At 47.6% G+C, this 24,515-nt stretch overlaps 1 protein-coding gene across 1 annotated transcript in view; it reads left to right on the top strand.

Moving 5' to 3' along the window:
- Positions 1-813: 813 nt before the first annotated feature.
- The window catches only part of LOC148524101 (intermediate filament protein ON3-like), a 52,164-nt gene continuing 28,462 nt past the window's right edge, over positions 814-24,515 (top strand). The window contains exon 1 of the mRNA XM_088472426.1: positions 814-1,171. Within this exon, the coding sequence (XP_088328552.1) occupies positions 884-1,171 (288 nt within the window). The 5' untranslated portion in view covers positions 814-883. The remainder of the gene's footprint in view (positions 1,172-24,515) is intronic.

The following is a 24,515-nucleotide window of genomic DNA, read 5'->3' as shown; positions in this document are numbered from 1 at the left end:
AGGCGGGCATTGTCTATGAACACACCTCTGTGTACCAACAAACTCAGATGTTTCAACTGAGGTCACAGTAAAAATGTACCTGTCTTACAAACACCGATTTATGTACATTATTGTATTTAATTTGGATCAGGGTTATGGAACTACAAGTCCCAGCTTGTCCTGGCAGCCTCTTTCCTTATCTTTCTGAGGTAGATGTGGCACAATTACATGTATTATTTATCATGAATAATAATAAGAACATAATTACATAAGAAAATAATATTGATAATTGGAGTAGTGTAGTAGTGAGTAACAGGTGATCTGTGTGTGATGTTTCCCTCACAGGGGACGCAGGTGGCCGGTGAAGGTATTTTCCCATTTTGGTTCTCTTCCATGCCATCTAAAATTGTAGAGCATTTCCACAGGTTTCAAGCAGGTTCCTTAGTAATTCACAATCCACCTTAGGGTTTGAGGATGCTACGGTCTCATAATATGACCTGGGAATTTGCCACAGGGCTCGAGAGTCACTTATTAAGCCCCAGGAAAATATCACATTGTCCACCACTGCATATAAAATACTTATTTGTTGTCAGTACACAGTCAGTGCGTTCCAAGTAACAGTGGTGGAGGGGAGTGGGAGTTTATTGTTCCAGTAGATGGGAATAAAGAAGAAAGTGAACTATTTGCTCATGAGGTGGTGTCACCTGAGGTTTGGGCGGGAGCCAGGGACCAGTACAGCCTCCATAGGAGGAATATTTATTTAAATATTGTGTCAATAAACAAGAAGGAAATGCTAACAGGTGTCATATGAACCTGGCTGCTCACAGACACATTTTCAGCCCTTGCTGCCTGTGCCTCGTACTTTGCCACAGATTGGTCCCATCTCTTCTAGCTGCAGAGAGCCATGAGTCTGTACAATAACCGCTATGCCACTACCAGAGGCTTTAGCAGCAGGTCCCAGGGCTCGCTCTTAGGAAGACCCACTGTAGTCCGGGCAAGCATGGGCTACCAGCCTGGATTACAGAGAGCAAGCAGTGGCCTGAACATCTCCCGTATTACACCTGGATCCAGTACTTTCCTACTCTCCTCCCTGCCCAACCTGGAGATGAATCCCAAACTGCACCAGCTGAGGAACCAGGAGAAGGAGCAGATCAAGGGACTCAACAATCAGTTTGTCAACTTCATAGACAAGGTAACATTTAACACCTTCAGTGCCAGATAGATCCTTCTGATGTCCAACCACTGAAACATAAGAATTTGGCATAGTTTAATCCCCTAATTCATGCTATATATAAATAAATACAGCTCACCATATATGTACTATTTATTGTATATTCAATTTCAACACAATGTACCTGATGCAATTGTACAAGGACAATTAATATCACACAGCATCATAATAATAATAATTATAATAATAATAATAATAATAATAATAATATAAGTGGTACTATACCCTTCTTAAATGTAGATAATAAGAATTGATGCAGAGAGTTTCACCCAACACACAGAACAAGATAAGTGATAGATGCCAATATATACAGGCCTATTTAATGCTGGGCATGGAGAGACCTCCAGTCTGCCACGACCACACAGAAATTACCTCCAGCTGCCTATCAAATACATCACTCTGTATCCCACTGCTCTCTCATTGTATCTGGGGCAAGCTCCCTGCACTGTGACTACTTAATATTTGTATGTGTTTTACACTGTATCATGTAGGCTGTTTTGTGTCTATATTTTGCCCTTCAACCTTTACCTTTAAATCTTCCCACCTCTCTACCTTAGTGTAGATTTTCTAGCTTCTTAATGTTTTCTACATAATCTATTTGTAACCCTTTATGACTTGGTACTGATTTAGTTTTACTGAAAATGCCAATGAAAGTTTAATTATTCTAATTACCATAAGTGATAAGTGTGTCCCCATATGACACTTTAATTAGAGATGTTTAGTGGTATTTACCAAGGTACTCTAGCTGGGACAGCAAACTCGATAAGATACTGTCCTGGCAAAGAGTCTCAGTATAGTGATATAGTGGAGCTACATACTGTGCATACAAGCTAGCAGATGGAAGGGAAGAGTCTCCAGCCTACTGTGGATCTGATGATCACTCTCAGGCCTGGCACTCCCCATAGACAGAACAAGATGGCACCATGAGAAGATAGTGTTAGCTAATGGGTACCAGCTCTGGAATGCTAAGCTCATTGGAACTTGGTAAGTAAAGCACTTTTGCAGTTCCCATAGAAAACTAATGGGAATACTTTTACAAATGAAAATGGAGGGACCCCCCTCAGAAGATATCTGTGGAGACAGTGGAGTACCCCCATGTTAAATAGTCCTGATACTGTAAAATTATAATAATAAAAAATAACCATTTTCAGAGGTTTGGCAGCAATATTTACCTTGATAAATAGGTTCCTCATGGAGCATTAACAAGAGAAGTTTGACTGGGCAATTTTGCATACTTAGAATTACTGAGAATTACATGCAGCACAAAAGAAGAGGTACTGTGCCACTGTCCTTACTCACAAAAATAAGAGTAGGCACCAGAGAAATCCCCAGCAAATGATTTGAGTAATAATACTGGGGTACTAGTGTATGTGGTTGTAATACATACAAATAGTAAGACCAAATTGTAGGAAGAGAAATTATACTTTACAGCTCTTAAGACAATATTAGAGGGTCTTATGAGGACGAATCTCTAAACCCTAAAAACTATGGGCCTGATTCAGAGTTGGGAATAGAGAGAGAGATAGCACTTAACTGTGTACCTGGACAAACCATGTTGCAATGCAAGCTGTGTAAATAGATTTAAAAAAATTTGCATGTAGGGTAATACTGGCTGCTTTTACATGTAGCCCACAAATATTGCACAGCTTTATTATTACTCTACAATTTAGATGTCAGTTTGGACACCTCCCTCCCAAATCTAAATCTCTCTGCACATTTTAAACCTGCCCCACCTGCAGTGCAGCATGGTTTCACCAAGATGATCAGTTGAGAGAGATATCTCTCTCTGAGCCTGATTCAGAGCCGGACGCTCTGAACGAGTGCTCGCTCTGAATCAGGGTGTTTTTTTTTTTTTTTTTTTTTTTTTGTTCGGCCTCCTCGCCGCTCGCATAGCTGTGGGTGACCACCCACAGCTATTGCGAGCGGCCAGGTTGATGGTCGCGATGGTCAAGACCATTGCGACCATCGTGTTTGCGATAAGACCCTTGTGGTAGGGTCTCGTGGCCGCAAGCCCCAGAGAGCTTCTGGCTCTAATAGAGCCGGAAGCTCTCCCACTGACATCACTGGTGCTGTCAGTGGGGCCGCCCCCAAACGGCAGGCATTCCTTCGGGAACGCCTCAGTTTGGCCAGCCACCCCCCCTGCCCGCCTACCAAACAGGGCAAGCTGTCAATCACCATCGACAGCTCGCCCCCTTTGGTGCGAGACCCGGAGCGACGGAGCACCCGGAGCTAGCCGGGTTTCGCGCATGCGCATGACGGAGCCGACTCCGTCGTGCGCATGCCCAGTGGGCAAACATCGACCCGGTTTCGAGCGCTCAGCACTTGCGACCGGGTCTGAATCAGGCCCTCTGTTCAGAACTCTGAATCAGGCCCTATCTCTTGAAATCAATGACCAAGTGTGAGAGGGTCTCCCTGCAAAATAACTGCACCAGTTGCAGCTGTTACCTAACCAGCCCAGTTCCTGCCACATAACATCCATTCTCTACTCCCTTTACTGGGTACATGTAAGATGGACAATCTGTTCAAGATTGGCTTACTAACTTTCAAAGCCTTACATAACATGGGTCCAAGGTACCTGAAGCAGTTTCTGATTCCTTATTCCGCTACTCGCACACTTCAATCTGCAGATGAAGGACTATTAGCTGTACCTATAATCTCCCTTAATTGAGTTGGGAGTCCAGCTTTTAGCTTTGCGGCTCCGACTCTATTGAACTCGCTTCCTCGCACAGTCCGAGAGGCCTCCATTCTAGAATCCTTCAAAAACTCACCTGTTTACTCATGCATTTCATTAATGACCCTTTTTTCTGTAAAGCTTATTTGTATTTTAAATGCAAATGTAAAGCACTATCCTACTCGGAGAATACTGCTATATAAATATTAATAATAGTTATTATATTTTTATTAATTATTATTATTATATTATTATATAGGGGGGGGGGGCATAGCAGGGCCGGCAATAGAAATCTCGGAGCCCAGTACACTGATGTATCTGGGGACCCCTGCTTCTTACCACCACCCACAATCCCGCACATCCCTCCCCTGCATGTGTGATAAGTGAAGCATGATAATGTTAACTGAAAGATATGCCAGCCTTTAAATAAAGTAAAAATACACTACGACTTACCACACTGTCCTTCTTCACTGATGATGCAGGCTGTAGTTCTTGTCTTCTGTCTCTTGCAAGGTCTTCTTGATGACGGTGCTGTGGATGCCTCAGAGGTAGGAGGGATGGTGTCTGCAGCCAGCCATCCTCAGTCCTTAGCCTCTCATCACCTTTCTCAAATTCAGCCTCTCATCACCATCCTCAGTCCAGAAGCCCCCCTCGTTGCCTTTCTCCGTCCCCAGCCACCTATCACCTTCTGCCCCCAGCCCCCATCACCTTCCTCTGTCCCCAGGCACCATCACCTTACTCTGCATCCAGCCCCTGTCACCTTCTGCCCCCAGCCCCCTTCATCTTCCTCTGCTCCCTTCACCTTCCTCCGTCCCCAGGCACCAATACCTTCCTCTGCTTTGAGCCCCTGTCATCATCTTCCCCAGCCCCGATCACCTTCGTCTGCCCCCAGTCTCCTTCATCTTTTTCTGCCCCCTTCATCTTTTTCTGCCCCCTTCATCTTCCTCTGCTTCCAGCCCCGGTCACATTCTGCCCCAGCCCCCATCACCTTCCTCTACCCCAGCCTCCCTCATCTTTGTCCAGCCCGTCACCTTCCGTCCCCAGCCCCATCCCTAGCGGCAGCTGCAACCACTTACCACCGCAGTGGCGCAGCCTAACTGGGGGGGTTGATGCTAGATCCTATGTGCAGAAAGGACCGCTGGTGCGTTACCATCCACGTGGGCATAGAGGGGGAACAAATAGTTGTGCCCGAAGCGTGGCGAGCGTAGCGAGGCCGCGAGGGGACAGTTTTGGTCCCCCCGTTAGCATCCCCGACCCTCCCCCTTTCATGCCGGGTCACGTGGGTGTGATTTCACAGGTCCCCTGCAGCCCTCTATTTTAGTCATAACCCTAACAGGGGGCCAGCCGGGGATCACTCCACTTCTGCCCGGGCAGGGAAGACGTGCAGCGACGTGACCTATGATGTCACGCTGTCGCGTTGCAGAGTTAAAGGTCATGCCTGGCCCGGGCCGCAGATGAGCCACCTAGAAGAGCCCAGCTCTGCCTGGGCCAGGCTACAAGGGACCTGGAGCTGGGGCTGGGCGGCGGCTATGAGTCTTGGCAGCCGCTGCTGGAACAGTCAGTCCACCGCCTGCGGCCCTGTGTTGTGCTTGTCTGGACCTCGTGGACCCTTTAGACCTCGCGGCCCAGTACGGGTGTCCCCTTAGAGCCCCCCTGTTGCCGGGCCTGGGGAACAGTTACTAACCTGTCCTGGGTGCAGGGTGGGCAGTATGGGGACCACTTAACTCATTATATTAAAAATAATCAGTGATTATCTCTGTGTGTAAAATATTATTTACTTTTTCTAGTCTTTGGAAATCTCTGGATAACAGGTCTCTGGGTAAAGAGACCAGATAATAGTTCCAGAATCATTTTACAGCAGATTATTGATAACAGCTAATACACAGCAGTTATTTATGTTGGCAAAATGCTGATTTATTTTCCTGTAATGGACAGGGGTACAACAAAAATACACAACATTTTTGTTTACTTTTTTTACATTACTATATATGTATCCATATCCCCATTAATACATATTTTGGTGGACCTGTCCTGATTTGCATGGACTGGAGAAAACGTGGAGAGCTCGGGATGTGAATGGATCAGGAGTGAGGGGAGGGAAGATCATGGAGGATTTTTTTCCCTCAGTACTACATAAACATGAATCTGTGGATCCATCCTGCCTTGGTTCTACGGTTCAGACTGCTAGCTGTTGTTTAATGGTGTGAAGAAGGTTTCTTGCACACATTTAGCCTTTTAATACTAATGAAGAGATGTATTAAGCCTATTGGTGCCGAGAGAGGGGGGGGGTGGAGCGGGTACAGTTTACCCGGGCTTGCCAGTGGGGCCTTGCGGGGCCCGGGTCCAACGTCACCCCCCGGGCTGCAGTGCGAGACTGCCCGCAGCTAATGCAGCAGCCGGAGCAGTCTCCTATGGCTGTGGGGGGGAGCGATCACACTGATCGCCCCCGCCCCCCCCCCGCTTAGTGCTGGGCTGGAGGGGTTACAGCGCCCCCCTCCCCAGCGCGCGCCGCCGCGTAACAGCGCTGCAGAAGTGTTTTTTTTCTCAAGGGGGCGTAACCATGCCTCCCACGATTAGGCCACACCCCCTCCTTTACCTGGGCCCGGCCTCTCTACGGCCCTGATTAAGCCTTGGAAAGAGATAATGTGGTGTAGTTGCCTAAAGCAACCAATCCGCTTCTAACTCTCATTTCAAAGACTGTGCTAGATAAATTACAGTTAGAAGCGGATTGGTTGCTTTGGGCAACTTTTCCACTTTATCTGAAATTGAGTATTGTTTAATTCCCACAGCCTACCTGAGTATTTTTGCTGACAAAGGGCTTGATTCAGAGTGGGGAATAGAGTAAGAAAGAGCAAGTAACTCAGCATCTTGGTAAAACCATGCTGCACTGCAGGTGGGGCAGATGTAAAATGTGATGAAAGAATTAGATTTGGGAGGGTTGTGTCCAAACTGAAATCTTAATTCCATTTTAAAAATAAAGCTGTCCAGCATTTGTGGGCTACATGCAAACGCAGCCAGTATTTACCCTGCATGCTAAAATAATGTATGTATTTTCACCCCTTGCATTGCAACGTGGTTTGTCCAGGTACACAGTTACTTGCTTTATCTTACTCTATTCCCAACTCTGAATCAGGCCCAATGTGCATCACTTTATGGACACAGTATACCCATCTTCTAATGACTACAACCAACAGGATAATGCTCCATGGGCCTGACTCAGAGTTGTACACTACTGGTGTTGCTGCTTGATCTGTGTACGCAGCTGCTGTGCAAAAATATGCAAATGTCACAGATGCCAAAGAATGTATTGAGTAACCCGCCTATGGCTTTGCAAGCGATCGGTTTGCTGATCATTCCATTATCGCACTCCTGGATAAGGTCCAGCAGAATGGTCGCGGGAACTGAGACGCCAGAGCCATATTTCTTGTGTATGGGCTCGTAGATGCAGGAGGTGACATGTTTTTGTTGCAGCCACTACCCAGTTACCTCCCCCAAACGCTCCCTGCCAGTAAAGTACCTTGATGCATGTGCAGTGCAACTTAGACGCATGCGCAGTTTACTGATAATTGCTGTGATACCCCGCCAGGAGGTGTAGGGTGGTATAGCGAGATTCAGGTATCTTACCAGAAGGAATGAACGGTCGGTTGTACTCTGGGCCTGATTCAGACCCGGTCGCAAGCGTTGAGCGCTCGCAACCGGGTCGATGGTGGCCCAAAGCGCATGCGCACGACTGAGCCGGCTCAGTCGTGCACATGTCCGAGACCCAGATAGTGACAGGCAATCTGTCGCTCCGGGTCTCGCACCAAAGGGGGCATGCTGTCGATGTTGAGTGACAGCACGCCCCCTTTGGTGGGTGGGTCGGGGGGTGGCTGCCCAGACAGAGGCATTCCCATGGGAACGCCTCTGTCAGTGGGAGAGTCAGATGTCAGTGGGAGAGCTTTCGGCTCTGTTTGAGCCAAAAGCTCTCTGGGGCTTGCGGCCACGAGACCCTACCACAAGGGTGGAAACCCACAGCAATGCGAGCGGCCAGGAGGCCGCTCCATGAAAAAAAAACAAAAAAAAAAAAAAACGTCCAGCTCTGAATCAGGGCCTCTGTGTTGACTCCTCTGAAAATATCTTCACTGTACAGTGGTAGAAGTTTTACTTTTTACACAGTGAATTATACCAATCAGTGTGAGGAAAGCTTCTATTTATTTATAAACCAGTTTACATTACATCATATATATGACATCTATATACTTTAACAGCAAGGTACATACATAAACATTTTGCAGGTAAGCGATTCACACAAAACATTGTTATAATTTATTGTACTGGAACCAGCAAGGTTAGTGGATTCCTCCGAGCACTTCTCCTTGTAATTACCTGACTTCAAAAACACCAACAGGGTTCACAATGCAAGATAATTATCCAAACAATACACTTTTACACTATAAGCATTTAGATAACTTTAGCAGCAAATTTATAAGATAGCTTAGCAAAACACATTAGATAACTTCACTATATATTTAAATTTTCCCTTGGCCTAAACTATGAGTTCTGGGGACAAATCAGGTCCCCTTAATAGTGCTGGCCAGCTAAGTCTGTAGAGGTGGTGCACTTACAACGGTTTAATAATGCACCTTTGAAATCTGTACACGTGAACTCGGTTTTTCCTTTCCTGAAAGTTGTGCTGTAGTAGAGAAACAAATTAGCTTTGGGAGCTGTAGCGGGTTGGGTATAAAATCCCGGCTGTCGGGATGCCGCTGGTCAGAACACCGACAGCGGCATCTCGACAGCCAGAATCCCGACACCCATAGGGAAGACAGGTAAGTGTTTCCTAACCCCTACCCTAACCCTAACCTCCCCCCTAGTGCCTAAGCCTAACCCCCCCCTCCATGCACCCTAAACCTAACACCCCCTCCCCGTTGCCTAAACCTAACCTCCCCCCCTAGTGCCTAAACCTAACCTCCCCCTCCACCCCTGTTCCTAACCCTCCCCCAAGTGCCTAACCCTAACCCCGCACCCTAACCTCCCCCTAACACCCCGATACTTACCTTCGGGATACTGGTGCCGGGATCCTGATCTGTTGGAATTTCAGTGTCCCTATTCAGACTGTCACACCGGTATGCCAACTACATCCCGCTGTAGCAATGATGTATGTTGGTATCTGTCCTAAGTCTCAGCTTTGAGAACTGACTTGCTCCAACCCTCTTAGCTCGCTTGGTAGCTGATGAGGTAAATACTTGGCAGTCTAGAGTTGCCTATTATCACACTGTAACCATCTGTGGTGGTGTGTAATGATCAGCTGTCAGTATAGGGGAATGCAGTGGGGAAGGCTTATGATGTAACATGGTCCTGCTTACTTCAGCTAACTGTAGGTTAATATCCTCACTGGGAAGGGTTGCAGTAACTAGTGAACACCAGTGGTTTACTGTAATAGAAAGGACTGAGGGTTACTGGTTTTATGTACCCTGCAGACTCACTCACTGGTGGACAATTTGATTTAAGTCTTTTAAGATGGTCACGGAGACAGCTTTTCTCCACCTCCACACTACAGTAGGTGGCAGGGCAATGACTGATGATCTAAGCCCTGCCCCCTGCGCTGATAATGCGGCAATTTGCAGGTGTATGGGTAGGGGGTGGGGCCTAATGCCGTGACATGCCTGCCCTTGGGCCTGTCAGGAACATGATGAAACAAACAGGTAGTGTGTGTGTGCGCTCGCAGTCTCCCTTTCTGTCTCCCTCCTTCTTTTCCTCTTTATCTCTCCCTCTCCTCCTCTGTATAGCTCATTTTCTCTCTCTCCCTCTCTATTTCACCATCTTGCTCTCTCTCTCTCTCTCCCCCTCTCTCTCTCTCTCCCTCTTTGTCTCCATTACTCCCCCACTCTTCATCTCTCTCCCCCTCTCTCTCTATCTTTTCCCTCTTTACCTCTCTCTCCCTAGGTCAGGGGCATAGTAGTGGTTGTGGGGGGCCGTGGAAATTTTATTGGTAGGGGCCCCCACGACTTAGTTGCCCCAGGGGCTCCGCAAACCTTAATCTGGCCCTGGGTCTTCATAAATATGTGTTCTGTAGGTGGCCGGTAAATGCAGAGTTATTACAGACCTATCTGAGCGTCTTCACTGAATCTCTGTCACTGGAAACCTGACAGTTGTCACACCGGGGAATCAGAGGCAACCTACTCTCAGTACAGCGCCTCACACATTGCTGGTCCGCTCTCTGTGTCCACCTCAGCCGCCTGCTGCTGGTTCCAGCCAGTTCTATGTCATGTGATCTGCAGCTGGCTCCCTACTGCTTTACTCATGCCTCTCTTTCCCTATTGGCCCTGGATAACCATTGTGGGGTCCAGAGTCCCAGCATAGTAAATAAAGAACAATATAAATATTTACATACTCTTAACTGCCATCAGGGCTGCCATCAGAAATTGTGGGCCTCAGTACTGACAAAATAGGCAGGGCCCCCCCTCACTGGGGGATGGAGCAGAGGTAGGCGGAGCCAGGGGCGGAACTACCGGCGGTGCTGCCGGTGAACTGCAATATAGGGGCTCTCTGCAATATAGGGGTCCACTGCCCGGCGCAGTTTGTAAATGGCAGGCTGCAGTGTAGCCGCTAGCCGGGCAGTCATCAAGGCTGTGACGTAGCCGGCCGGCAGCTACACGCAGAGAGGACCAGGGCATTGTGCAGTCAGGCTCAGCACTGCAGTGCACTACTGGGTAATAAATCCCAGTAGTTTCTGCAGTGGGGTCAGAGGAGCATGTGCTGAGCTCTGGACCCAGACAGATTCAGACCCGCTCACTAGGAAGCGTTCGCTCTTAGCTGGCCAATTTCGTATTGTGCGCATGAGTATGCATCATAGTGCACGTGCACAAATCAGTGCGAGAGATTGGGAAGCTGTCGCTCGCCGAGCATAGACAGCCCAGCAAAGTGAGTGACAGGAGAAGCCGTTTGTGGTTGGCGACGGGCTGGTCATTAAAAATGGGGGAGTAGAAGTGCGAACGCAGGCGTGCCTGAACGTCTTAACGTAGTTTCAGGGGCATGCATAATTAACCAGGCAGCATCATAGTACACGTACACGTCACCTGGTTCAATTTTACACTGAAGTGCAGTTCTTGCGGTAGGGTATAGTCAACCTCAAATGCTGCGTTCGCTTTCGATGGTACCTGATGTACCGATGGTTGCATACACTTCCTGGAGATGATGTGTGCAAGTGGGCTTCTTAAGACAGGCTGGTGAGCGTCTGCATACACAAAGCGATTGCACGCCAAGACATAGTGGGCGTGCTTATGCCTTGCCGTGCGATCGCCTGCCAATGCCGCCACTTAGTCGAATTTGCATACGCTGGGAGCTAGCGTACGCATCTAGCAAGCTGGTCTGAATCGAGCCCTCTGTTTGGATGAGCCAATCACAAGCTCCTCTTACCTGGAATTTAGCAGCATTGCAGCCTCATGTGTGTGACTCATTGTGAGGCTGTGACTACTGCGCTGCCGGCGGCCTGAGGATGCTGCTGGTGAGTACACTGTGTGGGCACTACAGGAGACATAATGTGTAAGGACTACAGTGTGGCATAATATGTGGGCGGGACTACAGTGTAACATAATGTGTGGGCGCTAGAGGTGGCATAATGTGTGGGCACTACAGTGTGACATAATGTGGAGTCACTACAGTGTAGCATAATGTGGAGTCACTACAGTGTAGCATAATGTGTGGGGACTACAGTGTAGCATAATGTGTGGGCAGTAGAGGTAGCATAATGTGGGCACTACAGTGTAGCATAATGCGTGGGGCACTACAGTGTGGTATAATGTGTCGGGCACTCACTGAATCTCTGTCACCATCTCCCTCTCCCCCACTGCTTTTCCCTGTCACCTCTAAATATCACTCTTTCCCTGTCAACCACTGCCTATACCCTCTCCCTTTCACCCATTGCCTGTCAACTATCCCTGTCACCCTCTTCCCCTCTCTGTCACCCACTGCTTCTCCCTGTTACCTCTTACCTTCACCCACTGCCTCTTCCCTCTCCCTATCACCCACTGCCTGTCACCCACTACTTCTCCCTGTAACCCACAGTCTGTCACCTCTCCCTATCACCCACTACTTCTTCCCTCTCCATCACCCACTGCCTGTTATCTCTCCCTGTCACCCACTGCTTCTCCCTGTCACCCTCTCCTTGTCACCTGCTTGCCTCTCTTTGTCTACCTCTTGCCTCTCCCTTTCACCCACTGCACTTTGAACTTGGAGTAGGGCGGAGGAGGGGGGCCCAAAGCAAATTTTTGCACCTGGGACCACCACTCACAAGTTCCGCAACTGCATCCTCTACTGCACAGGTTCTCAAACTCGGTCCTCCAGTACCCCAAACAGTGCATGGTTTCCATGACTCCTCACAGAATCACAAGTGAAATAATTAGCTCTACCTGTCTCAGTGCATAATGAATGCACCTGCGAGGTGACCTGGAAAACTGTGTGGTCCTGAGGACTGAGGGCCTGATTCAGAGGCGCTCGCCAAAAGCGAGCACTCGCTCTGAATCAGGGCGGGCGCTGTTTCTTTTAGTTGCGGCCTCTTGACCGCTTGCGTAGCTGTGGGGTACCACCCACAGCTTATGCGAGCAGCCAGGTGATGGTCGCGATGGTCAAGACCATCGCGACCATCGGGCTTGCGACGAGATTCTTGCGGTAGGGTCTCGTTGCCGCAAGCCCCAGTGGACTTCCTGCTCTAATGGAGCAGGAAGTCTACCTACTGACATCATGAGTGATGTCAGTAGGGCTGCCCACAAACGGCAGGCGTTCCTGCAGGAACGCCTCCGTTTGCCCAGCCACCACCCCGCTCCGCCTTCCAAACGGGGCGAGCTGTCGATCAACATCAACAGCCGCCCCTTTTGGATGCGAGCGCTGGAGCGAGTTCTTTGTGCGCTCGCTCCAGGGCTCGAGCACGCCGCGTCTGCGCACTGGGCCACCATCGACCCGCTTGCGAGCGGGTCTGAATCAGGCCCAGAGTTTGAGAACCACTGCTCTACTGATTAAAGTCACATTTTGCAGCCTTCTTCATATTGCTTTGCTGACCTGGTTGTATACATAGCATATTACACAGAACAGATAGTAAACTATTTTCTGTCTTGCAATTTGCAAGTAATTCCAGACTCTAGGCAGGCTGCCTTTAGCATTATTTAGGCCAGCTAAAACCTATTACATTGGGGCAGCTATGATTTAGCATAAAGTTCATGATCACCAAAATATTTTGCTATGTATGAACAAAAATATAAAAACACAATCTTTGCCATAATCCTCAGTTACTGGTCCTTTGTTTGCAGTTGACATTTTATTTAAAGTCAAACATTATTTTCCCAGCCAGGTAATCACATTTGGGAAACCCAGGAACATGTTCTTGTTGTATGAACCTGTGTGACACGTTAATCACAGGAGTCTATTTGGCATAACCCCGGGTTGGGTTTGATAGAGGATAATGGTGGGAAAATGAATGTAGGAACCAGGCAAATAATGGGCATGATCTTATTTCATTATTGAGTTATTGTGAACAATGTCCTCAGTAAACAGAGCCTGTGTAATCCCAGTGCAGGATCCTCCCTGACATAGCTTACAACTAGCTCGTTGCATAGAAAACACCCATCTGCAAACTGACTGCACACCTGTGCATTAAATCCTATATTTGGGGTCATGAGCATAATCTCAGTATAGTTCTGTGTATTTGGCCTCAGTCCACAATGGTAGTAACATACTAGCTGGCTATTCGCTCATCATGACATGAGAAGGATCAGTGGCTGTTAACAGCTATACATGTCCAGCTGGTCCAAGGATGCTGGTGACTAGAGCCTGATACACACCTTTTCGATTACAGGCTGATCGGGTAAAACTGTCCCGATCACCCGTGCAGTCTGTCCCCAGTGTGACCCCATCAGCTGCCTGATGCCGCATACACTCTGTGCAGGCATAGCACAGTGTGTACGGGCTTCTATAGGATAAGGAGGTTGAACCGGTAAATATTAAACAGTACATAAGATGCGACAGCCCGATCCCGACCGATTTATCCATCTATCCAAAGGTACTTTTTGTATTACATTTTTTTTATTCTAATTAGACAGCAGTGGATCAAGGTGGTAGGTATCCGGATGGAAGATCTACAGTCAGGGCTGTCTCTAGGGGTGTTCGACCAGTGCAGTCGAACAGGGTGCCACCCATAGAGGGCGCACCCCTCCCCAACATCCAGATTTCAGGGGGACAGTATTGTCCCGCTGTTCCACCCGTGGGCCGAAGTGGCCCGTGGGTGGTGAAAACGGGAGGTTGGGGACCCCCACCGCCGCAGTTGTGGCCAGACCCCGGAGTATATATGGATGCTGCGTGCATGTACGCGGCATCCATTCAGTGACAGGAGTGGGCTGGGGGAAGCCGAGCTAGTGAGGCTCCCCCCAGCCTGACATTATTTGGAGGCATGCCATGCGGGCACGCCCCCAAATAACGTCACATTGGGGGCATAGCCTATGGTAATTAGACCACACACCCATTTTCGGACATGCACTATAGAGAGCAGGCACAGGATGCTCCGACCCCTAGAGGCGGCCCTGTCTAAAGTGTCTAGATAGACAGTCAATAGTTCAACACCAGATGGTCTATAGGCAATAGGTCAACAAGTTCAAAAGATCAACAAACAATTGGTCAGCACTGAAAAGATTGACACATGGTTATTCATAAATTTTAGTGTTAGGGATAGGAAGAGAGTTCGGGTTAGGCACTTGTTGGAGGGTTAGGCTGCAGGAAACAACAGTTAGGCACTAGGGGGAAGGTCAAGGTTAGTCACCAGGGGATGGGTTTGGGTAAGACCCTAGCACAGTGCTCGCCACTCTTAATTGGGGTGTGAGCTACTCGAGACAAATTAAACCTCCTGAAGAGCTACCAAATTTATAGAAAAAAAAAATCTGGCTAATAACCGAACAATTGAAGGTCATTTAATGAAAAAAAATAAAAAATAGTTAATAGAAAACAATAATGAATTTAATTAATACAGTGATATTGTTGTAATTTGTAAAGTAACAAGCACATTTCACTGTCAATTACCAGCTCCAAAGAGGTAACTGCAGTAGAGGAGCAAAAGATATAGGCAGGAATGCTGTGTGTTTTTCCAGGAGGGTTGGGCAGGAGTCACTCTCAGTGTTTGTCATGCATGTATTGTGCTGCTCCACCGTGGCATAGACGCCATGGGTGGAACCAGTGAGAAGCATGTTAGGTGATCGTAGCAGCTATGGCAATCATTTGACTCGCTTCCCTGTGGCTCCACTCACGGCGTCAATGCCATAGGGGAGCATGCATCAGAGGTCACTTCCACCTGGTTGGCTCCTAGCTGACTCGGCAGCTAGGCAAGCTTCCCTCCTAGTTGACATGGCAGTACTGCAGCTAAGCGAGCTACCAAAATTAAGACAGCGAGCTACCAGTAGCTCGTGAGCTACGGGTTGGAGACAACTGCCCTAGGGGTTAGGGTGATAAGGGTTAAAATAACAAAAAAGTCGACCTTTTCGGTGTCAACTTTTCGACCCTGGCGACCATTGGACCCTGTCAGCCTTAGTTCATGTCGACATATTAACTGTTGACCTTTTGACCCTGTTGACCTATTGCCTGTTAACCATCTGGTGTTGACCTATTGACTGACAATCTAGACACTGGCGATCTTTTATACCACAACCAAGGTGTTGTCCTAGCTGCATTATGAGATTGGCCTTGGAAATAGTACTTTATTTTATTGGTGTATAAAGTTAGTTGCGGTTGGTTGATTGACAGTGTGTATGGGACCAACATTAGAAGGGGGAGGAGTACGAGGGATGGGTTTCAAGAGGTGATAGAAGGCAGATGCACTTGGTTGCAGGTCCCTTTGTTGCTGATCCTTTGACCCCCCTTCCTCCCTCGTTGTGTTTGGGTGTGTTTGTTCTTGGATGGGTGGCAGTAAAGAATGGCAGTTGATGGGTGTTATGATCTTATATTAATTTTGAGTGTGCTTTTGTTTAAATAGTTTATGTTGATAACACCCTACCAAGGATCAGCGACACCATCCTGCCTGGTGTGTCCACTATATAAAGTTTTAAAGTAGGGTTGACCACCAGTGATTCTGTATCTTTGGGTTTATAATGTGGCTGATCTTTGATTTGCCATTATACCTTTATGCCGTTCTGTTTAACTTTTTTATGCCAACCGTTGTTGTCAGTGATTATTAAAGTTAGTATATTAACTAGTAAAATGGGCTCAGCATATGATGGGTCACCCCAGCTGCCTGTGCCCCCACCATGTGCTGTTCTTTCCTGACCTGTCATGGCAGTGAGAAAAGTTAGAAGGGGGGTGTGCCCGCAGCAGTAATCCCCACCTATGCAGTGCCCCTAATAGTGGTCCCACCAGTGCAGTGCCCCCCAGTAGTGGTCCCCCCCAGCAATCCCTCCAGTAGTAGTCCCGCCCAGCAATGCCCCCAGTAGTAGCCCCCCAGCAGTGCCCCAAGTAGCAATCCCCCCCAGCAGTGCCCTTAGTGGTAGTATTCCCCTCCCCCAGTGCCCTTAGTAGTAGTCCTCCCCCAGCAGTGCCCTTAGTAGTAGTCAGTCCTCCCCCCAGCAGTGTCCTTAGTGGTAGTCCCCCCAGTAGTGCCCCCCCCCCCCCCCAGCCAGACACACACACAGAAAAGAAAACTCTGCTTACCTTGATCCCCGCTCCGGCATGCTCCTCCGTGCAGCATCCCCCCGGGTCCGGCCCGCTCTGCATGATTTGAGAGATGTCATGACGTCTCTCCCATCACTCACTGCAGGAGCCGGAAGCCCAGCTCCCGCAGTGGGCGCAGCAGCCGATGAGAGTCTGACAGACTCTCATCGGCTGCTAAAACAAACATACAGGCGCCGGCGGCTGTGTGTTTGTTTCTAGTAGTGTAGTGCGGACGGCACTTATGTGCCGTCCACACTACCGCCCTGCCTGGGTGACTAACAGATGCAAGAGGTCCAGTAGGACCTCTGGCATATGTCTCCTCCTAGGCGGTGGCCATTTTGGGAGGGCTGTTTTCTGCAGATTTCATGCGGATGGCTAGTCCGCATGGAATCTGCAGCCACCTCGCCCCACAAGCCTCCGCGCCCCCAAGCCACCGCGGGGGCGGTAGTTACAGCACTGGTCTGCACTACACTTGTGAGGACACTAGCGGCGGGTGCAGCGGCGGCTATGAGCCCCTGCTCCACATCCGGCCCCGGTGCAAGCCACCGGCTGCACCGCCGCTAGTTCCGCCATTGGACGTAGGCGTGTTACTGAAGTATTCGCATACTCCGTTGGATGCTCCGTTGGTCACTTTGGAGGCCATACTCAAATGGAAAATCTGCACCTGCCATAGGTATGACTCTGTCCGAACACAATTGGGGAGCATGCGTGGTGCGACTTAGACACATGTGCAGTAAAAATAATCACTCAACTACGTCTGACATCGAAAATAGCACCTGATGCAGAATCAGGCCTATTGAATGCATACCACGTATTTGCAGTTCCTTGTGTGAGATGAGATATGTGCATATTCTGTAAATGTTTCTCAGATGTATGTAACAGGATTTCAACACAGATTGAATATAGGGAGCAAAAGACAGCTCTGAGTAAAGGATAACACCTAGACAGCGAGCTTGAGGCAATAGTATGGGCAGCACAGTTATGCAATGGTTAGCTTTACTGCCTCATACTACTGGGGTCATGGGTTTTATTCCAACTAAGGGCTGGATTCAATTAGACGCGAAAAGCCGTAATCAGCGAAAAAGTTTTGCTTATTGCCGCTTTTCTCCTGTTTGAGTCTTATCTACAAATTCAATTCCAGGACATTTTCGCCTAGGCGGAAACTCAATGCACTGAAATAGGTGGAAAAGTTTCTCCAATGAATGGCAGGCGGAAAAAAAAGCAAAATCTCTATTTTGAGGTGCAACTGTGGGGAATTGATTCAGAACCCTTTGGACACCCCCTCAAAGGACAAATCAGCAACAACAAAAAAATTACCTAGAACACCCCAAAAAAGACATGTAACTTTTGGGGTTAAAATTAAAAAATTTGGGGAGGGGGGGGGGGTTCAAGGATAAAAACTTGCAAAATAGGTTTCTTGGGGGGGGGCCTTATGGATAGGGCAGGTGTTTTTGTGATTATAGGTGCATGCATTTTTTAAAAAGTGCACTTTAGAGACACAAAAATATGCTAGCACCCATTTTCAAGTACCCCAAATTTGACTGGACTAGTTATTTAACCAAAAAATACTGTTTTATATCATTCTTCACCACTTTAACACAAAAGCTTCTAGAAAGCTTTTAACAAAATGTAAGGACACCAAGTACATTTATTAGGGCTAATAGTACACATCTGTAATGATTTCCAGTGTCAGAGCATCTAAGTTTGGGGTACTGATTCCCCCAATCTATTCAGTACTTTCTGCCTGTTATGCATTCACCTATTTGCTTTTTCACATGTTCTGTAATTGAATAGGGCGAAATGCGGGGACGCGCATGCCGCGAATTCGCGCCCCAAACAGGTGATTTTTTGCGGCTAATTGAATACAGGCCTAAGGCTTATATGTGTGGAGTTTGTATGTTCTACATGTTTGTGTGGACTTTCTTTGGGTACACTGTTTTCCTCCCACAATCCAAAAATATACCAGTCAGTTAATAGGCTCCTGGTGAAGATTAACCGTAGTACTGTATATGTGTACATGTGAAATATAGACTGTAAGCTGCATTGGGGCAGGGACTGTGAATTACTCTGTAAAACTGCTGCATAGGGATGTGCGCCGGACCATTTTTGCCGGATTTGGATCTAATTCGTCGTCCGGATTTGGATTTGGATTTGCCAAACTGCGGTGACTGGCTTTGGATTTGGATTTTTTTTACAAAAATTGACAAAAAAAGCTAAAATCACATAAATTGGTCTTTTTTTTCTTCCTAGAGTATTATTAACCTCAATAACATTAATTTCCAGTCAATTTAGACCATATCACAGCTTATAATATTGTTTTCAATATTATTGGCCAAAGGTTGCAGTGAGCTGACTGGTTACTAATCGACAAAGCAGCGGCACAACGACACAGACACCACAGTATAAAGCACATCTATGACACATTGCCACACAGCAGTGGCAGAAATGAAAAGTAGTGCACCCACCCAGTGGGGTACCGCCAGCAGAGTCACAGTACTTGTTTACAAAGTGGGCTACGGCCCTAGGAGTCACAGTGCACAATCTTATTCGCATTACACCACACATAGGGCCTGATTCACATTACACCATAAAGTAGTGTCTCTTATTTATGTTACGACACACAGTAGTGCCCCTTTTACACAATGCCCACAGTAGTGACCCTTTTACACAATGCCCACAGTAGCGGTGTCCCTTACACAATGTCCCCCAGCAGTGGTGCCCCCTATGCAGTCCCCTGAGTAGTAGGGTCCACTATGCAGTGCCCCCAGTAGAATGCCCCCCAGTAGTATGCCCCCCATTAGCAGGCCCCCCCAGTAGTATGCCCCCCATTAGGCCCCCCATTAGCAGGCCCCCCCAGTAGTATGCCCCTCCAGTAGTATGGCCCCCCCAGTAGTATGGCCCCCCCAGTAGTATGGCCCCCCCAGTAGTAGTATGGCCCCCCCCGTAGTAGTATGGCCCCCCCCAGTAGCTCCCGCGCCGTCCGCTCTGTCACACGCTTAGGAGGGAGCCGGAAGACGGAGCTCAGGTGTGAGCTCCAGCCGGCTCCCTCCATGCAGCAGCCAATGAGTGTCTGTGTGACTCTCATTGGCTGCTGTAACAAACACACAGCTGCCGCTGGCGGCTGTGTGTCTGTGTAGGGCAGAGCGCTATCACTGCGCTCTGCCCTACACGCGAGGAGACCTGATGTCGGATTCTCTAGTGAGAATCCGACATCAGGCGGCCGCCGTTCGGCCCCAAACGGGGATCCGAGTCAGGCAGTGAACACCCGAACAGGGTAAGGGGGGACTCGGATCCCCAATGTTCGGAGCGGATCGGATTCCACAGAATCCGAACCGCTCATCTCTATGCATAATATGTGTGTGCTATATAAATGCATTATGTAGGAGAGCTATTGGTGTTTCAGTGAAAACCAGTATAGTACTGTACAGTGTTTTCAGTGCCAGCTAATAGAAGGGTCTCATGGTGGACGCATGCCCATATTTGATATGGGTTCAGTGCATGTTTAATGAAAACATCTAGTACCATCTAGTGGACAAGACTGGTATTACACTTGTAAAAAAAAAAAACTATTTTTGTAAAAAGTTTTTGGGGTCTATTCATCATCACTTAATTTCTACAAAAGCAGGTGACAAATTATCGGGCCATTCAGTAAGAAGGCAAAACAGGAGATATCACAGATATCTCCTACTTACCTTCCTCTTGTGGAATGGCCTGATGTTCCCATACACTAGTATGGGGACAGAATTCACCAAGCTCTGAAAATACAATATTTTCGAAGCTTGACTGCGGGAGCTTTAGCCATCTTCAGATGGCTTGTGTGTCGCAACCCACTCCTTCCATATGGGAAGGAGGTCCGGGTTGCGAAAAGGGATCCTTTAGGATCCCTCCGCCCCTGTCCAGCTCCTTCCGCCGGATGTCGGGGCTCCTGTAGGTCACGCATGAGCACTTGTCTCACTGCTCCAAAATGAGCAGTGAAAGCGTTTGGGGAGACAGCTGATTTTCGGATCAGCTGTCTCCGCGCCGGAGCAATGATGAATTGCTACGGTGCTTGCAGCAAGATGGAATGTTAATTATCAACATAATGAATTATCCCCAAAGACATATAAATAGTACAGTATGTCATGAAGTGCATATGGCTACTGAGAGTGGTGAGTAAAACAGTTTTTTCCCCCATATTATAAAGGTGTCTCATGGTAAGGGCATACATGCCTACCCTCCCGGTTTTCGTGAGGGGGACTCACGATTTTTCGTGTAAACCCCCGCACCCCCAGAAGGGTGGCATTTCTCCCGCATTCTGCCCACTTCCTAGTGAAGTGGGCAGAATTAGGAGAATTTCCGTGGCGATCGCAGGTGTCCGTGCAGGGGGTGGGGCTTAATGACACGATTCTACATGATTTGCACCATTTGCCCCCTATTTAAATTTAAGCCAAACATTTTACCATGAGGGGGCGGGGCTTATTGACGGGATTCATCAGGCCCCGCCCTCATCACCACCCACCTGCCTCTCCTCCCAAGGCTTCTCCCGGGGAAGAGACAGCAAAGGTAGGCAACTATGGGTAATGCTGGCCATACACCTGCATGACCAGCATTTACACATGACTCACCATCCGACTCCCCAGGGCTCCCTGGCAGTCCCGGCAGCATGCTTGTTGATTTTCTTAGCACAGGATCTGTCGTATGATCGATGCTGTGCTTCACGCGCTCATTGGGATACAGTCATTGAAATGACTTGAATTGCCGCACGATGGATCGCATGAACTAAATAAACGTCACGATCTGCACACGATACGATGGACAAGATGTGCTGCACATCTAATCATAAGATCAGATTACAGGAGCTGCGGGAGCGTGCACCGGTTCGTATCTTATTAAAATAATACATGATTTTCACAAGATCCATCTTATGACTCATCAAAAATCGGACAATCGGCCTGAAATCATGCAGGTGTATGGTCAGCATAAGGGTACCATTTGCAATCCAGTATCTTTTTTTTTTTTTTTCTTCTTTTCTTTTTTTTATTTAAACCCTGCATTTACGGCATTGTTGTAAAAGCAATGAGGGGCTGCTTTTGCATAATATAATGCAGAAACTATGTAAACAGCCTAATGCAGGAGATCTCACAGAAAACTCCTGCAAAAGGCAAACTACCACTGCATATCACAGTCCGCATTATTATCAGTGGGGACTACATTCTGACCTTTGTTTGGTCCTGTTGGTTTATTCCATCCTGAGACGGCTTAAACCGCCTTATGCCTATGGAGGCATATTCGGAGGAGAGGGATCCTACGATCCCTCTTCTGCAGCCTCCATCGGATTCAGGGAACTGACAATGTGGTCAGGATGTAATAGAGATTGAGTCTGCCGGGGGTGCGGGATGCAGACTGATCTCGATCGTTTTTTTTTAAATTGCAGTCATTTACAAGGCAAAGCCAAACTGGCTTTGCCTTGTAAATGACTGCAACTTTAAAAAAACGATCGAGATCAGTCTGCATCCCGCACCCCCGGCAGACTCAAATCTCTATTACATCCCGCCCTAAAAGATAAATTTACTAAGGGTGGAGTTTGAGTGAGTTTGCAAACTCACGTGAGTTTTTCATCTCACAAATTTACTAAAGACAAACTCAAGTGAGTTTGAAGTGAGTTTGAAATGAGTTTTCTTTTTTCACTGTTAAAACTCATGTGAGTTTGCAAACTCGAAAAACCTCACCATCGGCCAAAATAGGAAGTACTTTAGATGAAAAAGATGCAACTCGCAAATTTACTAAGATTCGAGTTTCCAATCTCGTGTGAGATTGTGGTAAACTGTGAAATAGAAGTTTTAAACACTCACCTTCTGAGCTGCAAGTTTATGTGAAAACATACACAAATCATTTATTTATTTATTTTTAACTTGGTTAAGTAGGGTTAATTATTTAAAAAATTACAGGGAACAAAACGAGTAGGGTTCCCCCGTAAATCAGGTACCAGCACCAGGCTGGAGGGCCAGTCCTAATTTTAGAGGTAAAAAATTTGGAGTAGGGGTACCCCTAAAATTAAAACCAGCACTGGACCCTTTCTAGCGGGGGGCTGATGCCACAGCTTGGGGTGCCCTTTCACCGGGCCCCCCCAGCCGCAACATCAGCCCTGACTGCTAGTCAGCCCTGGCCAGGGATCCCTGGGGAGTTGGGGAGCCCTCCAATAAAGGGGACCCCCTCTCCAGGGCACCTCTGGCCTAGGCAGATAGCCTGGGGCTATCCCCACCACCCCTGGGCGGTGGATGGCGGGTTGATAGTGTAGGTGTAGTGTTAAAAATTTAATTAACAACATTGTCTTTACAGTAGAATTGCAAGTCCCAGCAAGCCTCCCCTGCATGCTGGTACATGGAGAACCACAAGTACCAGCATGCGGGCATTAAGGGGCCACTGGTACCTGTAGTTCACCTGTGAAGAAATGTGTAAAAAAAAAAAAAACAACGCACACCGTGAAAATAAAGATTACTTACATACATACACACACATACTTACCTGCTCCCAGATGTTCACGTCCCCTTCTTAACGTAAAGTATCCAATAGTTGTACATGTGAAAAAAGAACCAATACTCACCTTTTGTCCCACGATGTTCTCTGCAGTATTCCAAAGAGGGCCCCGGAGACACTGTAACAAGCATATTGTTACAGTATCGCTAATGACAGCTCTGGGCTTGAGCTATCATTAGTGCTGTGGCGCCAGCCAATCAGCGGCGGCTTCCATTAGCGGCCGCTCATTGGCTGGGACCCGTGTGTGTGTATGCGCGCCAGAATCTACTGCGCATGCATGGGTCTTCAGGAAAATGGCGCCCACTCCTTATTCCGGGGACATCTCTACTGTGAATGCTTGAGTCACTGAGAAAATGGTGCCGCCATTTTCCCTGTGATTTTTGCTGCTCTACAGCACTGCAGAGCAGCACTTTTGAAACAGCAGAGATGGGAAGAAATCTGACCCCCTCAACCCTCTCTAAGATTATACTATTTGTCCAGAAGCTATGATATGGAAACATCGGGATTTAAATATTCCACTTACACTTCTTCCCCAATGGTTGGAGGTTATGGTTTGAGTATTATTTCCCCGCCCAATCCTCCTTGGGTACAGGTAACACTATAATGACTAGTTGTGTCTGGTTCATTGTTTTGTTTTTCTGGTGGATTGTACTGGAACTCCTACTCTTGGATTATTTTCAAATTTATATTATTAACATGTCTGTCTATGACCCAAAGTTTGTCATATAATTTCCTCTTTTTTTTTTTTTCTATCTCTGGATACGTTTCCCCTCCCTTTCCCAATTTCTTCCCCATAAAATTATTTTCCTATTTTATTTTCATTATTTTTTCTGATTATTTAGAGGTTTATACTGTATTATGACCACTGTTAATTGTATTTCTTGTATTCTAATACAAATAAAAAATAATTTTGTCAAGAAACTGCAGAGATGTAAGTATAACAATATATGGGTGCAGGATGTGTGTGCGGTGTGGGCCTCCTTGTACCCAGGGACCTGTGTGAACCGCACACACTGCACCATTTATAGATACGCCATTGCAGCCTAACCAAATCAACAACCAGTCATGATCAGGGCCGTGTTATTCATAAGGCTGACTAGGCTGAAGCTGCATTTGTAGTCAGCTGAGGTTTGTTTTGAGAGAATAGGGTGGGGGAAAGGCAGCAGACCAATAGCAATACCCTGACAACCACCTCCAGGATGACCGAGACATATTGTGCACACACCATACTGGAAGAGGCCCCCCCAGCAAGGGTCATTTTACAAATCCCATTCCCAGTGTGTGACTGCACATTCAGTAGATGCCACTTTGCAGACATGCCACAGGGAGATATCACCACTATTTGGAACACGGACAGTGGGACACCCTAAAAGGAGCCAGCTTATCTTGCCAACAATCTCTCTCACAGTCTTCCTGCCACTGGCATCACTAGTGGGGTGCGGGTCACACCAGGTGACA

The sequence above is a fragment of the Taudactylus pleione genome, unplaced genomic scaffold, assembly GCF_031769625.1.
Source record: "Taudactylus pleione unplaced genomic scaffold, aTauple2 ptg000122l, whole genome shotgun sequence".
NCBI lineage: Eukaryota > Metazoa > Chordata > Amphibia > Anura > Myobatrachidae > Taudactylus > Taudactylus pleione.
Note: the sequence above shows the minus strand (reverse complement) of the source record. Positions and strands in the feature narration are given on the sequence as shown.